The sequence below is a fragment of the Pituophis catenifer genome, unplaced genomic scaffold (assembly GCF_029215685.1).
Source record: "Pituophis catenifer annectens isolate HBS135680 unplaced genomic scaffold, rPitCat1.0.hap2 SCAF_14, whole genome shotgun sequence".
NCBI lineage: Eukaryota > Metazoa > Chordata > Lepidosauria > Squamata > Colubridae > Pituophis > Pituophis catenifer.
The window spans coordinates 15,049,034-15,065,966 of NW_027256894.1; the positions used below are offsets into that span (position 1 = coordinate 15,049,034).

General features: G+C 43.3%; 1 protein-coding gene across 1 annotated transcript in view; it reads right to left on the reverse strand.

Annotated features, from left to right (window-relative positions):
• Positions 1–16,933, reverse strand: part of ADAMTSL3 (ADAMTS like 3) — a 171,168-nt gene that overhangs the window by 90,156 nt on the left and 64,079 nt on the right. The window contains 3 exon segments of the mRNA XM_070953816.1: positions 2,748–2,984; positions 8,705–8,750; positions 10,541–10,668. Of these exon segments, the coding sequence (XP_070809917.1) occupies positions 2,748–2,984; positions 8,705–8,750; positions 10,541–10,668 (411 nt within the window).

A 16,933-nucleotide genomic window follows, 5' to 3' on the forward strand; every position in this document is an offset into this window, starting at 1 on the left:
CTCCCTTGGGCTCAGCCTGGTCCTCTACAGTGATTGTAGGAGATTTTGGTCATCTCCTACATCACCCATCCCTCCACCTTGGCCCCTTCCTCTTCCATGGGTTCTTCTATGCTGTCTTGGCATCTGCTAATAAAGTCAAAGGAATTCAAGGTGGGCTGGAATTAGATCTCTTGTGGGCATGAAAGGACTCGAGACCGATGACATATTTGACCTCTCCCTCAGGCTCAGCCTGGTCCTCTACAGTGATCCTCCTTAAAGCTTTTCAGAATATATCTAGTATGAGCACTTTAGTCTGGTGGGACTCCTGCCTATAGATCGGCAACCATAAGCATACCACTCTGATCAGCTCATTGTGTCATTTCTGGTTCCTTGTGCCCAACAGTCCTTGAGCAAGTGGTGAGGAATATAATTGCCCATACCTCTTCACAACCATTGCTATCTGCTAGATACCAGTCTTGGCTACAAGAGATTTGGTTGGCACAAAACATCATCAGCCTAAAGGGGTTGATTTGTTTGGCATGCTGCAATATAGCAGCTCACAAAAGAAAAACACAGCTTAGTTTTCACCAACAAATCATAACTGGAAATCATTATCCCCGCTTTGTTTTAAATGTAGATGATCCTTAGGGTCTGAAGCCAGAATCCTGGATTACTCCTAGCTTGTTTTTATTCTTCATCCATTTCTTCTGGGGAATTAGCTGAAGAAATCCAGAGAAAATGTCAAGAACAACGTAGGGCTTGCTTTGGATTTGCTACACAAACTGTTATCTTGCCATAAGGTTAAGCGAAAAGATAAGCCAGTGTGGTAGAAAGTTACTTCTCATATCCTGAGAAGTGACAGCAAAAGGGTCAGCTTGGAGAAAGGGGAAGAAAGCTTTGTAATTTGATGTGCTCCATTACAGAGCAATCGATCTACTTGTCATAGTTAGTAATGCATAGGCTCAACCATCTCTCTCTTCCTTCTCCCCTGTGGGAGCTATTGGAGCCTCCATAAATTTTAACTCTATCGTTGACATGTTCCTCAGAAATTATGGCGGGAAACTTGAATTATCTTCACTCAGCAGACGCCTATTGCTGCTCATTCATCAGCTCTATGAAAACACTCATTTTTAGAGTCAAGTGTAAGATCAGGGGCCTCTCCCCAGGAGGAATTCCACCCAGAAAGAAAAGAAACAGAGTACACTTTAACCCCTTCATTTTTCCATTAACTCTCTGGTTAAATAGATTATTGAACAAGCTGACTAGTCCCCTCATGGTCTCCAAAAGGCCTTTACATATTTTATTGTACAAATATTGCAGCCATCAATTCTCCAGTCTGACTGGGAGGAGGGGAAATATTTGCATTAACTAAGCAGAAGAACTAGATGTTAGTTTTGCTATCCAACATCTAACATATTATTATGAGGTTATTTTGAGTGAGTGAGTGAGTGAGGGAGTGAGGGAGGGAGGGAGGGAGGGAGGGAGGGAGGGAGGAAGGAAGGAAGGAAGGAAGGAAGGAAGGAAGGAAGGAAGGAAGGAAGGAGAGAGGGAGGAAGAGTTGCTGTCACATTAATGTTTATTTGCATTAGAAGGGATACCACTAGTTGTCTTAAAGAGCTCTTGACAAAGGTGTTTCTGTCAGAGAATTCATGACTGGCAGAGACATGGTAACAAGGTCAGCCAATGAATAGGCATAGCAGCTAAGTCAGCCAATGAGGACTGTTTGGAAACTGAAACTGGAAGGAATCTGGGTGTGGCTCTGTATGAAACTCCGAGTCTGTGCAGAAGCTGCAAACTGGTCTGCAACTCTAAACTGAAACTGTTCTCTCCTCTGCCTGTGTTTTGCTACCACTTTGGAAGAACCACTCTTGGTATTGTACATATTACTTCATGTGTTATTATGTATATAAAGAGAAGTAAATGAATCCTGCTGAATCAGTTACCTGTGCGTGCTTTCTGGATTTGATTACTGTTGCAAACTCTGACAGTTTCCCCAACAGCTAAAGCCCAAGAAATTCAAATATGTTCCCACTGAACACCGGGATGGCTAGAAATAGATCAGTCTAAATATTTGCATTCTTGCAATTCACAAAAGAGTGTCAAAAGTAGTATTCTGTCTCTTGGTCATAACAATAAATAACCTCTCTTTTAAGCAGCAGCCAAGGTTGCTCGGTGTACCTGCAAGCATGCGTGCATAACAAAAGTTCAACAAACTATGAAGTTTTTCCTATCCTAACTTTGGGATAAATACAAAAGTGAAGATTCCTACTGTATTCTTGTCAAAAAGAAAAAGAAAAAAGAGCCAAGATAGGGGCTTCCACTGTTTGATTTTTGTCATGGTTCATTTTTGCTAACTACCTTCATAGATACCGCTGAAAGGTAAAGGTTTCCCTCGCACATATGTGCTAGTCGTTCCCGACTCTAGGGGGCAGTGCTCGTTTGAATCTCCGTTTCAAAGCCGAAGAGCCAGCGCTGTCCGAAAACATCTCCGTGGTCATGTGGCCGGCATGACTAAATGCCAAAGGTGCACAGAACGCTGTTATCTTCCCACTAAAGTGGTCCCTATTTTTCTACTTGCATTTTTTACATGCTTTCGAACTGCTAGGTTGGCAGAAGCTGGGACAAGTAACGGGAGCTCACCCCATTAACACTTCACTAGGGATTCGAACCGCTGAACTGTCGACCTTTCAATTGACAAGCTCAGCATCTTAGCCACTGAGCCACCATGTCCCTTACCTCTGAAAACCGAGTTGCAAAGAATGCCGTACCTGACATATTCCACTGATGCACATATCCAAGGACTTGGCATTGCAGCGGGTGCCATCCAGAACTTTGGGAGCAAGTTCGACGATCAAAGGTCTCCCCAAAGCTTGACACTTCAAGGCACACGGAGAGCTGGAGTCATCAAAGATGGGGATCCATTCATAAAAATGTCCTTGGTACTTGACATCGTTGTAGGCTGAGCATTGCTGGGCACGGAAGTCACCAGTCTCTGCAGGGCAGTCCTGGAAAAACAAAAAATGAGGAGGTTTTTTTATTATTTTTTTTTCTAGTAAAAAATTACTATTTCCTCCACCACATTGCCATGAAACCCCACTTTCATTTTGAAGGCTACAACCAGTGGTGAAATCCAAATTTTATTACTACCGGTTCTGAGGGCGTGGCTTGGTGGGCGTGGCTTGATGGAGGTGACAGGGGAAGAATACTGCAAAATCCCCATTCCCTCCCCACTCTTGGGGGAAGGATATTGCAAAATCTCCATTCGGCCGAAGAGGTTGAAGAAAAAATGGTTTTAAAGGTTTTTTTAAAAAAAGTTGGCCACGCCCACTCAGTCACATTAACCCCCCCAAGCCACGCCCACAGAACCAGTAGTAACAAATTTTACATCTCACCACTGGCCAGTGCTGTCCGAAGACGTCTCTGTGGTCATGTGGCCGGAACGCCAAAGGGGCACAGAACGCTGTTACCTTCCCACCAAAGGTGGTCCCTATTTTTCTACTTGCATTTTTTTACGAGTCTATGTATGGCCATGGTTTTCTCTAGATAGACAGAGATACAGATGTACATGGATATGTGCACACAAACAATTAATTGCTCATATTTATAGGCTGCCAAGACCCTAAGATTACACATGGAAGCCAAATCATGTTGGCGAGAACGCAGCTGGCTTCCTCACACAGAAAAACATGCAATTTATGTGGAAATGGTCTAAACAAGTTTTTTTCTTTCCCCTTTCCAATGAATAGGACCCATAAGGATTATCTTAAACACTTCCATGTGCAAATCACAGCAGCAGAATGGAACAGAAATGGAAACACAAAACATGGGGGCTTAAGGAAGACTGAAAAATGTCACAATTTACAAGGAACAGCTTGTGCAGATTGTTGTCCTGGGAGACAGATAAAAATATCTCCAGGCAGATAGTAGTTTCTATTTTCAAACTAAGCAGGTGAACAGCACAGGTTAGGTCAATTTTTTATTATGGTCTCAGACGAAAACAAGAAATATATTCATAAGTGATCTGTCAGCACCTATAAAACAGTCTAGCTTACAAAACTGGTAAAGCAGAATTAAAACACGCTTATAAAATAGATTGATAGGGGCAAGTGAGTGGAATAAAAAGAGAAGCAATCTAAGACTAGGCTATAAATGAGATAATATGTAAAGTTACATAAAATACCCCTAGGTAGCAGGAATTTGAGCTGTCAAATTTTGACCGCTGCTAGGGCAAAATCCAGCCATGCGCACTGTAATAAATGATAGTTTATTATATGGTGGAGCTGAGGTGGCGCAGTGGTTCGAGTGCAGTACTGCAGGCTACTTCTGCTGCCTGCCGGCTGCCTGCAACTTGGCAGTTGAGCTCAGCAGGCTCAAGGTTGATTCAGCCTTCCATCCTTCTGAGGTCGGCAAAATGAGGACCCAGACTGTTGGGGGCAAATTTGCTGACTCTGTAAACCGTTTAGAGAGGGCTGCAAAGCGCTATAAAGCAGTATATAAGTATAAGTGCTATTGCTAGTTTGTCTAAATGTAGCAAAGTTCAATTAAAGGAGATAGGGAGGAGAAACTAATTTTGCAGAGACACCAAACCCAGCATAATAGCTGAGGCCGAGGGAAGCATTTCAGGCTGAAACAATTGTGCAATTTTGACTTAAACCACACTTACAAATAAATATACAGAATTGATAGTGCACTGCCATAACTTGGTTTGAGTGAGGTGACAAGTCATATGCATTTTTAAGTGTTGCATTCAGCAATGCAAAATGAAATTGAGCAGGACATATCTTATTTAAGAAAGAGGAAGCCATTGCAAATTATAGTTAAATATTCAAGATATTTCCCATCATGTGTTGGACTTAAGTCACCTGTGGGTGTGTTCCTCAAATTAATGACAGAAATTTGCTCTGTTATGTGGCTCGCGCACCAGAAAACTCCTCCAAGAAAGGGTGGAGAAAATTGGAACAATTAAAAGTATTAAGGGGGAAAACTCTAGTTTTTTTCTTGCTGAAGTTGATTGTCACTTCTTGAATGCAAAGATAGCAGAGGTAATCCTAATTTAGCAACCACAATTGGGACTGGCAACTCGGTTTGTTACGTGAACTAGTTGTTAAGTGAAGCCATGACTGTACTTATGTTCCTACTTCGGCTTTCCTTTCCTTTATAAACCTGCAGTGGTGTTCAATGCAATGGCTGGTTGTAAAGTTACTTTTTCATCACTGTCATAACTTCAAAAGTTCCCTAAATCAGGGGTCAGCAACCTGCGGCTCTGGAGCTGCGTGTGGCTCTTTCACCCCTCTGCTGCGCCTCCCTGTCACTCAAAATATGCATCACAACCGCCAATGTGCGACACCCACCAGCACACGATTTATTGAGCTTTTCAACTCCAGGTAGGCCAACCATGGATAAATCCAAGAAAAGAAAAGTTTCAGAAGAAAACGGAACATTTAATTCAACTACATATGCTAGTTTTGTGGCTGCTCAAGAAATAGTCAGGCACGGGAAGGGTTTTTGTGGCTCCCGGTGTTTTCTTTTCTGTGGGAAATGGGTCCAAATGGCTCTTTGAGTGTTTAAGGTTGAAGACGCCCTGAATAGGGCACAGAAGAACTGGGATTACTTCCATTACTTCGGTTTCGCTCTGTCCACAGGAGAATTAGAATTAAAATTCTTTATTGGCGAAGTGTCATTAGACACACAAGGAATTTGTCTCTGGTGGATAAGCTCTCAGTGTACATACGACAATAGGGATAGATCATTAGCATAGTATATCAAAGTATATCATCATAGTATATATCATTTATCATCATAACCATCACCAGAAGAAAACGGAACATTTAATTCAACTACATATGCTATTTTGTGGCTGCTCAAGAAATAAGCACGGGAAGGGTTTTGTGGCTCCCAGTGTTTTCTTTTCTGTGGGAAATGGGTCCAAATGGCTCTTTGAGTGTTTAAGGTTGCAGACCCCTGGCCTAAATAAAATGGCCATTAGATGAGAATGACCTGTATACAGTTGTGTCATGGGAAAATCAGTTGGTTGAAACTTTCCTAAGACAGGAGAATTAGCTACAGGGTAAACAGGGGTGCTATTCAGCAAGTTCTGACAGGTTCTGGAGAACCAGTAGCGGAAATTTTGAGTAGTTTGGAGAACCGGCAAATACCATCTCTGGCTGGTCCCAGAGTGGAGAGGGAATGGGGATTTTGCAGTATCCTTCCCCTGGAGTGGGGAGGGAATGGAGATTTTGCAGTTTCCTTCCCCTGGAGTGGGGAGGGAATGGAGATTTTGCAGTTTCCTTCCCCTGGAGTGGGGAGGGAATGGAGATTTTGCAGTTTCCTTCCCCTGCCATGCCCACCAAGCCACGCCCACCAAGCCACACCACGCCCACCAAGCCATGCCCACAGAACCGGTAATAAAAAAATTTGAATTCCACCACTGAGGGCAAATAATAACAAATAAAACTTCTACAACTTGGTTATGAGACCCGCATTTTCTTGTTCTTTTAACTTTATCTTTGGAAGCCTTCCAACGACTCCTTGCCACTATTCTATCACCTTAGTTGCTGTATCTGGTCTCCTGCCTAGTTTCCCGAATCGCTTGGATCAATTCTCATGGTTTGCAGGCTTAACCTGCTGCAGTGATGGCGCAATCATTTTTTTTTCCCCCTTCAAGCTTCAATCGATCACACATTCCTGATCCTGACTTTAGATTCCTTCTTTGGCACAGGCCCTGATTCTAAACTCTGATTCTCTGCACATTTTGGCTTTAGACTTTTCCATGGAAACACACAGCAACAAAGGATGTTAACAGCCGACAGCAAAACATATCCCCAAGTAAGAAAATGGGGGGAAAGATGCGAGAGACGATCCACAGAGCCTCTAGGAAACAATTTTGCGTCGGATGACAAGATACTGCAGCCAGTTTATTTTACGAATCGCACTTACAAAAAGCACGGAAATCGTTGCCAGATCTTGGACAAAAAACAAGAGTTTTGCTCCAGAAAGAGAAACTGTATGCAAAACACTCACTACGGATCTTACACAATGGGAAAAAGTAACCCAAACCAATTACATTGATAAAATGCAAACAAGAAAACATTAGAATACGTGTTTATGGGTCATGAAAGTTAGAGTATAGTAAAAAACAAAAATTGTGCAAATAATTGCTCATCAAAAGAAATGAGGAATCACCGTTTCCATCCTTGGCATGCTTATCTAAGCCTTTCCCCTTCAAAGTGCCTGTTAAGAGATGTTACTTGGATGCTGTTGTGATCCGCCAGCAGCCCGCAGAGCTAGCGGCGGAGTCGGACAGTGAGGAGGCTGGGGAGGACCAGTCCTGGAGTCAGGGGAAGGGCCAGACAAGGGCTGAGGCAGAGATGGGGCCAGGGCCATCTGGGAGTGATGTGCGGACTCCGGAGCCTCCAGAGTCGGACAGCAGAGAGGCAGAGGAACAGGAGGAGCCTGTTTCTAGTGGACGCATGCACAGAGCTGCCAGAAGGCAAGAGCAGCTAAAGCAAAAGTGATGACTCAGGAGTAAGGCCAGGAGATGTTTGGCCCCTCCCATAAGGCTTAAAAGAGCAGCAAAGGCTCCTGGGCTCTTTGTAGGAAAGCAACGTTGCTAAATCTGTTTTCCAGTCAGCGCCTCTTGTTTCTGAACTTCGTGGGGCTTTGCCAAGAAAGGCCTGTGGCTTGGTAGGCGTGGCAGGGGAAGGATACTGCAAAATTTCCATTTCCACCCCACTCCAGGGGGAAAGATACTGTAAAATCTCTATTTCCACCCCACTCCAGGGGGAAAGATACTGTAAAATCTCCATTTCCACTCCATTCCAGGGGAAGGATACTGTAAAATCTCCATTTCCACCCCATTCCAGGGGAAGGATACTATAAAAACTCCATTCCCTCCCCACTCCAGGGGAAGATTACTGCAAAAATCTCCATTTCCACCCCACACCAGGGGAAGGATACTGTAAAATCTCCATTCCCACCCCACTCCAGGGGAAGGATACTGTAAAATCTCCATTCCCACCCCACTCCAGGGGAAGGATACTGTAAAATCCCCATTCCCTCCCCACCCCACTAACCTGCTTTCCAGCTCTGTGTGCAGAACAACAAAAGAAGACCCAGCGAATCAGCTGGGACTCAGGAGGCAGAGAATAAATGGGGGCAGGGCCAGTCAGAGGTGGTATTTGCCGGTTCTCCGAACTACTCAAAATTTCTGCTACCGGTTCTCCAGAACCGGTCAGAACCGACCAGAACCGGCTGAATACCACCTCTGAATCTTTCCATCTTCCAGTTTTTAAAGAAAAAATTGGACATTTGTTTGCCCGGGGTGGTATAAGGATTCCTGCCTTAGGCACAGTGTGGGACTAAAACATCTCCAAGTTCTCTTTCAACCTATGTATCTATCTACAGTCATCCAATTCAAGTCTACGTAGGATTCTAAGTTTGAATCAATCCATTTAAATCAATCCATTTCAAATCTCCCTCAAATTTAAAAATTAATACTTCGCTACTAACTCAAAATTCGAACAGCTGTATTTTCCCCCATACTTTTACATTTAACTTCTGAACGTTTAATCTCACTGTTAGGGAGAAAAATAAATATTCTGGGCTCTGATCCTCCCCGTTTCTCCCCTTCCTTTAGTTTAACAAAAGAAGGCAAGTTGCCAGAACTTTAAAGCTGTTTGATCTGGGAAAGCAAGAACAGTCAAACAGAATTAGAGATCCCACTTACATTATTGCTGCAGGTTTTGTATCGGATATTTCTGCCTTGACAGTTTCTGAAAGACAAGAAAAATAAGACTTGAGTGAAGTTATTATAAAGAAATCTCATTGAAAGACAGGGATGTAAAATTATTATAATTGCTGCACCCACACACTACGCATAGCTCATGTTTAATTGTGTTTAGAGGATGATGGGTTAATGTAACAGCCTCATGAAGGAAGTTAAATTTTCTCCTAATGATATTACAGCTGTGGAACATCTCAACCTAACGTGAATTCTGAAACACCGTGGACAAAATTATACAGGGCTCAAATAGAACTAGCCTGCTAGATTAATAGAGAGGATTATTTATGAGCAAATATTCAACTTATGCAATGCAGAGATCAAGGCTCTCTGCCAGCAAGATAGGAAACCCAAATGGGCAATGGATTGGGAGCCCATGAACAAGAAAGAAAAGGAGCAGGAAGAAAGGGTTAAATCACTCTAGATCTCTACCACTGAATGTACCACTGAATGCCACAAAGATGATTAGGGGACTGGAGGCTAAAATAAATAAAGAATGGCTACCGGAATTGGGCATGTCTAGTTTAATAAAAAGAAGGACTGTGGGTGACATGGTAGCAGTGTTCCAATATCTCAGGGGCTGCCACAAAGAAGAGGGAGTCAAGCTATTCTCCAAAGCACCTGAGGGCAGGACAAGAAGCAACAGGTGGAAACTAAACAAGGGGAGAAGCAACCTAGAACTAAGGAGAAAATCCCTGACAGTTAGAACAATTAATCAGTGGAACAACTTGCCTCCAGAAGTTGTGAATGCTCCAACATTGGAAGTTTTTTAAAGAAGAGATTGGACAACCATTTGTCTGAAGTGGTGTTGGGATTCCTGCCTAAGCAGGGGTTGGACTAGAAGACCTCCAAGCTCCCATCCAATTCTGTTATTCTGTTAATTTGCTACAAAGGATTTATATGCTTCTTCCGAAGCCGCTCTGCTTGCTTGTTGCCTGTCTCTGAAACTTTGGCAAACTGCACACTGATCTATCCAGTTGTTTCGTGCAAGGACCATTTCCCTTCCATCTGTTTTCTTTACACTATGGATCTTCAGGAGGTTTACTATGCATCACTTGTTTTCCTTCCAGCTCTGCATCCTGCTTCTTACATAATTCCTCTCTTTTTTTGGAAGATCCCTTCCAACTCTGTTTTTTCTGTTATACCTTCTGCAAACCCAATGATCCACCTACCTATAGGTAGATTTCCACATTAAGCCCTTGGTATCCTACTTGGATAACCTACTAAAGGTAAAGTAGGTTACTTTGGTCCCAAGTAGGTTACTTTGGTAACCTACTTGGGACACGGTGACTCAGTGGCTAAGACGCTGAGCTTGTCGATCGAAAGCTCGGCAGTTCAGCGGTTCGAATCCCTAGGGCCGCGTAACGGGGTGAGCTCCCATTACTTGTCCCAGCTTCTGCCAACCTAGCAGTTCGAAAGCACGTAAAAAAATGCAAGTAGAAAAATAGGGACCACCTTTGGTGGGAAGGTTAACAGCTTTCCGTGCGCCTTTGGCATTGAGTCATGCCGGCCACATGACCACGGAGATGTCTTCGGACAGCGCTGGCTCTTCAGCTTTGAAACGGAGATGAGCACCGCCCCCTAGAGTTGGGAACGGCTAGCACATATGTGCGAGGGGGAACCTTTACCTTTACCTTACCCTACTTTGACGTTTTAAAAGCTCTTATTTGCTTGTATTTAAATTGTTCCCTTGGGGAGATACATTTAATGCAAGCAGCCCAAATTTCCAGGGCTGAGAGATTCCTGCATCCAGCTTTTTGACCTGCAAGTAGAATTACCAACCTGCCATTTAAGCACCTCCGGAGTGAATAAGAGGCACCTCCTCCACAGGTCCGTGAGCAATCACTCCACGCTCCCCAAGCGTCCCAGCCACTTTCTTTATCTTCGTTGGGCTGGGTGATTCTTGAAGTCTGGAAGCACAAGAGAAAGAGAAGCAATTCAGGGATCCAGAAAAACCTTAGGTGTATTTTGAACATCCTAGTAGTTGGCATATAAATTGAATTAATTAAATTTAATTAAATTAAATTTTCATGGCAGGGAGATCAACTTCCACAGGCAGGATGCCTAAACAGTACCGGATCTTGCAAGAAGGAGTGGGAGACAGATACCACTTTTCCAAGGGTATGACTTTTTCTTGTTGAATCTAACAATAATAATAATAATAATAATAATTTTATTTCTATACCGCCCTTCTCCCGAAGGACTCAGGGCGGTGTACAGCCTATTTAAAAACACAAACAAAACAATGATATAAAATTTAAAATAATTAAATAAATGGCTCAAATTTAAAACCCCAATAAATTTAAATACCCCAATTTAAAACTATTGTATTGATAGTCCGGCCTGGCGGAACAACAGGGTCTTCAATGCGCAGCGAAACACCCGGAGGTCAGATATCTTACGAATTTCCGGGGGCAGTTCATTCCACAGGGCTGGGGCTCCCACAGAGAAGGCCCTCCCCCTGGGCATCGCCAGCCGACATAACTTGGCTGACGGCACCCTGAGGAGACCCTCTCTGTGGGAACGAACTGGTCGGTGGGAGGCTATTGGTGGCAGAAGACGGTCTCGGAGGTACCCGGGTCCTATGCCATGGAGCGCTTTAAAGGTGGTAACCAACACCTTGAATCGCACCCGGAAGACCACCGGGAGCCAGTGCAGCTCGCGCAGGAGGGGTGTCACATGGGCATAACGGGTTGCGCCCATAACCACCCGCGCGGCCGCATTCTGGACCAGTTGGAGCTTCCGAGTGCTCTTCAAGGGGAGCCCCATGTAGAGAGCATTACAATAGTCCAACCGGGAAGTAACAAGGGCATGAGTGACCGTGCGCAGGGCGTCCCGATCCAGAAAGGGCTGCAACTGGCGAATCAGGCGAACCTGATAAAAGGCCCCCCTGGCCACGGCCGTCATATGCTCTTCTAAAGACAGCCGTGCATCCAGGAGGACACCCAGATTGCGAGCCCTCTCCGTGGGGGGCAGAGATTCACCCCCAATAGTCAGCGATGGCACCTGCTGACTATATCGGGGCGCCGGGAGCCACAGCCACTCGGTCTTGGAGGGGTTGAGTCTGAGCCTAACAACAGTTCCTTGAAGTCTCATATCATCCATCTCCTCCCACTTATGACTGTACGACTGTAAACTTGTTGCTGGTATCCTTAAGATTCATATTGACTGTTTCCCTATGACTATCATTAAGTGTTGTACCTTATGATTCTTGATGAATGTATCTTTTCTTTTATGTACACCGAGAGCGTATGCACCAAGACAAATTCCTTGTGTGTCCAATCACACTTGGCCAATAAAGAATTCTATTCTATGTTGGAAGAGAATACCCGCAGCAACTTACATAAAATAAATAACCAGACAGGCTTATAGCAATAGCAATAGCACTTAAGACTTATCTACCACTTTATGGTGCTTTACAGCCCTCTCTAAGCGGTTTACAGAGTCAGCCTCTTGCCCCCAATAATCTGGGTCCTCATTTTACTCACCTCAGAAGGATGGAAGGCTGAGTCAACCTTGAGCCGGTCAGGATCAAACTGCTGGCAGTAGGCAGAATTAGCTTGCCATAGCAATATCACTTAGCACTTAGATTTATATACCGCTTCACAGTGCTTTACAGCCCTCTCTAAGCGGTTTACAGAGTCAGCCTATTGCCGCCAACAATCTGGTTCCTCATTTTACCCACCTTGGAAGGATGGAAGGCTGAGGCAACATTGAGCCAGTGAGAAATGAACTGCTGGCAGTTGGCAGAATTAGCCTCCAATACGGCATTCTGACCACTGCGTCACCAGGGCTCACTGAACTTCTGAATCTTCAACCTCTTCCAAAGTTTTGAATCCCTCCTACTCTTTGGGGAAAGTGGGAAACCTCTAGATATGGGGCAGTTCTCAATGGACTGATGAGTTGGTGAAGGAGGGAGAATCTGTGATTTTGCCTCTGTATTGTCACACAATGTCATCCCTCAGCCAAAGTTTTTCAAGGCCAATCTATCCCCTGCCATATATTCACTGGGACGCGGTAGCTCAATGGCTAAGGCGCTGAGCTTGTCGATCAAAAGGTCGGCAGTTCAGCGGTTCGAATCCCTAGTGCCGCATAATGGGGTGAGCTCCCGTTCCTTGTCCCAGCTTCTGCCAACCTAGCAGTTCGAAAGCACATAAAAAATGCAAGTACAAAAATAGGGACCACCTTTGGTGGGAAGGCAATAGCATTCTGTGCACCTTTGGCATTTAGTCATGCTGGCCAGATGACCACGGAGACGTCTTCGGACAGCACTGTCTCTTCGGCTTTGAAACGGGGATGAGCACCGCCCCCAGAGTCAGGAACAACTAGCACATATGTGCGAAGGGAACCTTTACCTTTTACCTTTTACCTTATATTCACTATCCCTATTGTTTATTTAATATAATTAATCAATAAGTTGTAGTCCAATCAATGGCCTTCTTTTTTTCATCAACTGCATATACTCATCTTTTAACAATATTTTTTTTAATTCGAGGAGTGGTATCCTTTGCCTTAATGTGAAAGAACACTGGGCCCCCCGATATCAACAACCAGAAAAACATGGGCCTAAACCAACAAAAACATTTTTAAAAGCTAATTACAGAGTAATTCCCCCAGCAGTCTCTTAACAAAATATTGTTCTTCTCTGTACTTGTTATAGCTGATTATTGATTTAATTCCTAACTGTGAGCCCAATTCAAGTTAAGCTATGCTCTTTGCTGATTTTCACCCATTCCCTTTCTCTTTATTTGAATTTGGCTTCACAGTACAGTCAAATATAATGCACAGATTTGATGAAAGCTGACAGCTAGTAAATCAAATATTATTTTTCTAGTAAACGATAGGCCAGCTCAAACTACTTTAAACTCCTTTTCCCATGGGATGAATTATTTGAACTGGCTGGAGTTTAAGTCAACAGTGTGGAAACTGATTTAGTCAAATGGTTATGAAGAAAGACGTGACAGCACAAACGAGATCTTTGATCATCCTCTATGGCAAATTAGATTTTTGGGAACTGGAAGTCCTTCAGAACAATTGGCTCTTATCTACTGGGGGAGAAAATGTCATAGCAGGAGAACAACTCCTGTTGGAAAGACTATGGAGGAGGCTGAGATAAGATTGGGTCCTACAATTCTCACTACATACTTGTAAGAGTAAAGAAGGCTCGCTGAAATTATTGGAACCCTTGAGTAAGCACTCTTAGGACTGTGTTGGCCAAAGGCCATGTTGGCAGGAGGGTCAGTGCTGAAAACATAACTGTACTCCCTGGTTCCTGCAAAGATAAATATGCTCTATAGGTCTAAGAATTAAGGAAGAAAGGGACAGGTAGAATGGAAGATATAGCCAGTGGTGGAATTCAAATTTTTTTACTAACGGTTCTGTGGGCATGGCTTGGTGGGCATGGTGTGGCTTGGTGGGCGTGGCAGGGGAAGGATATTCCAAAATCTCCATTCCCACCCCACTCTGGGGACAGTCAGAGTTGGTATTTGCCAGTTCTCCAAACTACTCAATATTTCCGCTACCTGTTCTCCAGAACCTGTCAGAACCTACTGGATTTCACCCCTGGATATAACCCTTCCCTGTCCTTGTCCCACACCTCTGGAATACAAGGCAGGATGAAAAAAAATTATAGTTGTACAGAACCTAAGAACCTAAACTGTAGAGTTTAATCTAGTCCTTGTGTCTCGATCTGGGCTGCAAACATCTGGATGACTACTTGTCAAGCCTTCCAAGGTAGACCAAACTTGAAAACTAAAGACACACAAGCTAGTACTATAGGTCCAATTTTTTGACCATAGCAGCCTTCTCCAATCTGGTGCCTTCCAAATCTGTTGGGAATACAACATCTCATTTCCCAGCTAACATAGAAAACTAGAATTCCATTGGATGGTACAGCATTGGGATTAGTCCTTCTTTGAGGGAGATGGGTGATTCAGAAATGTGATAGATAGATAGATAGATAGATAGATAGATAGATAGATAGATAGATAGATAGATAGATAGACAGACAGATAGATAGATAGATAGATAGGTAGATAGGTAGATAGGTAGATAGGTAGATAGGATGGATGGATGGACGGACGGACGGACGGACAGACAGACAGACAGACAGACAGACAGACAGACAGACAGACAGACAGACAGACAGATAGATAAGTGATAGATGATAGATTATAGGTAGGGAGGTAGGGAGAAAGAGAGAGAGAATGATAGAAAGATAGATAAAATGAGATTGGCCACCTCAACATCAGAGTAAATGGATTATTATTGTAATTGTTAATATATAATTATAACAAAATAAAATTAGTATTGTTGATAGATAAGCATGCTGCTCTTTACAAAGAACAGAAATCTGCCTTGAGAAATCAACAACCTATTTTTTTTTCCAAAACAAAGAGAGAGAAAAAATGCAAGCAAGGTTACACAAAGAATCGTTTTCCAATTTGGATACACTTAAACCGAACTGAATGATTAGTGCAAAAAGCTTCAGGGGCAGGAACAAAGAAGAGGCTGTAAAAGTTTAATTATAATACAACTGTCAAGGGGCTCTTTCTTTCCTATATCTGACATCTGTTGAATGAGTTGTCCAAAATCCTAAGAAGTTGCATAAAATAACAGATTTGCGTTGTTTGTTTCAAAATCAGTGGCCAATTTATCGTAATTTGTTATGAAATTTTCCAGGAATTCAGCAGTTGTATCTAGCTGTACTAAAAGTAACCCTCCTTCACTTGGCCATGATTAATACATACATACATGCATGCATACCTACATACATACATACATACATACATACATACTACCCATGTACCTTTTTCAGATAAGCAACATTGTATAGCCAAAGAGATTAAAGGCATGAGATAAGGAAAATAAAAAGAAATACTATATAGATAAAAGTATTCAATATCCATTCCATTTGCTATGTTGTACTATATGTAGGGGGCACAATGGCTCAGTGGTTAAGGACACTGACAGCTCAGGTTTGAGATCTGAGCATCATGTGAAGGGGTGAGCTCCTGTTACTTGCTCCAGCTCTTGTCCACCTAGCAGTTCGAAAGCATGCAAATGCAAGTAGATAAATAGGTACCACTTTGGTGGGAAGGTAACTGAATTCCATAAGCTTTTGGCATATAGTCATGCTGGTCACAGGACGACCAGATGAAAATGTCTTTGGACAACTCGAGCTCCCTCGGCCAAGAAATGGAGATGAGTACTGTACTATCCCTAGAGCCAGGCATGACTAGACGGGGAAACTTTTACTTTTGCCTTACTATGTAGTGTACAAACTCTGTTAGCAAGATGGGTGGTCTCTAAATTTGATAATTAAATGCAAAATAAATTCTCTGTAACTTTCTACCCTTGTAAAACCATCCTTTTTAAACCCATGTCCATATATGCCTTCATACTTTCTCTTTGGCTCTTAAACGTCTTACCAATGTACTTTTCACATGATTTTATTGACACTTCCCGTTCCTGATTTTTTTTCCCCCAGCCATCCTCTTCCACTCACCCAGGGGTGAAATCCAGCAGGTTCTGACAGGTTCTGGAGAACCGGTAGCGGAAATTTTGAGTAGTAGGAGAACAGGCAAATACCACCTCTGGCTAGGCCCGGAGTGGGGTGGGAATGGAGATTTTGCAATATCCTTCCCCCAGAAGTGGGGAGGGAATGGAGATTTTGCAGTATCCTTCCCCTGTCATGCTCACCAAGCCATGCCCACCAAGCCACACCCACAGAACCGATAATAAAAAAATTTGGATTTCACCACTTCACTCAACCCATTGACTCTTTTGTCATAACGTTGTTTTGCAATTTGATCCTCACTCTTTCTCTAATTGGCCAATATAATCTTTTCAATAATGTTGGGGAGGAAGGGGGAGTTGAATGGAAGGAAGAATTAAAAAGAGGGAGGGAGGAGGAAGGAAGGAAGGACAGGAGGAGGAAGGATTGAATGGAAGGAAGGAAGGAATAGAAAGAAGGAGAGAGGGAGGAAGGGACAGAAAGAGGGAGGGAGGGTATGTTGGCATATAAAACAAATAAATGTTGAGAAGTAGTTCTTTTTTCATGTTTTGCATTGTTCTTTCTTTTTTCTATTGCTCTTGAATCTCAGATACTCTTTCAGTCCTGGGCCGTAGGATCTTCTCTTCTCTTCTCTTTTGCCAACGATGCTTAAGGCCTTG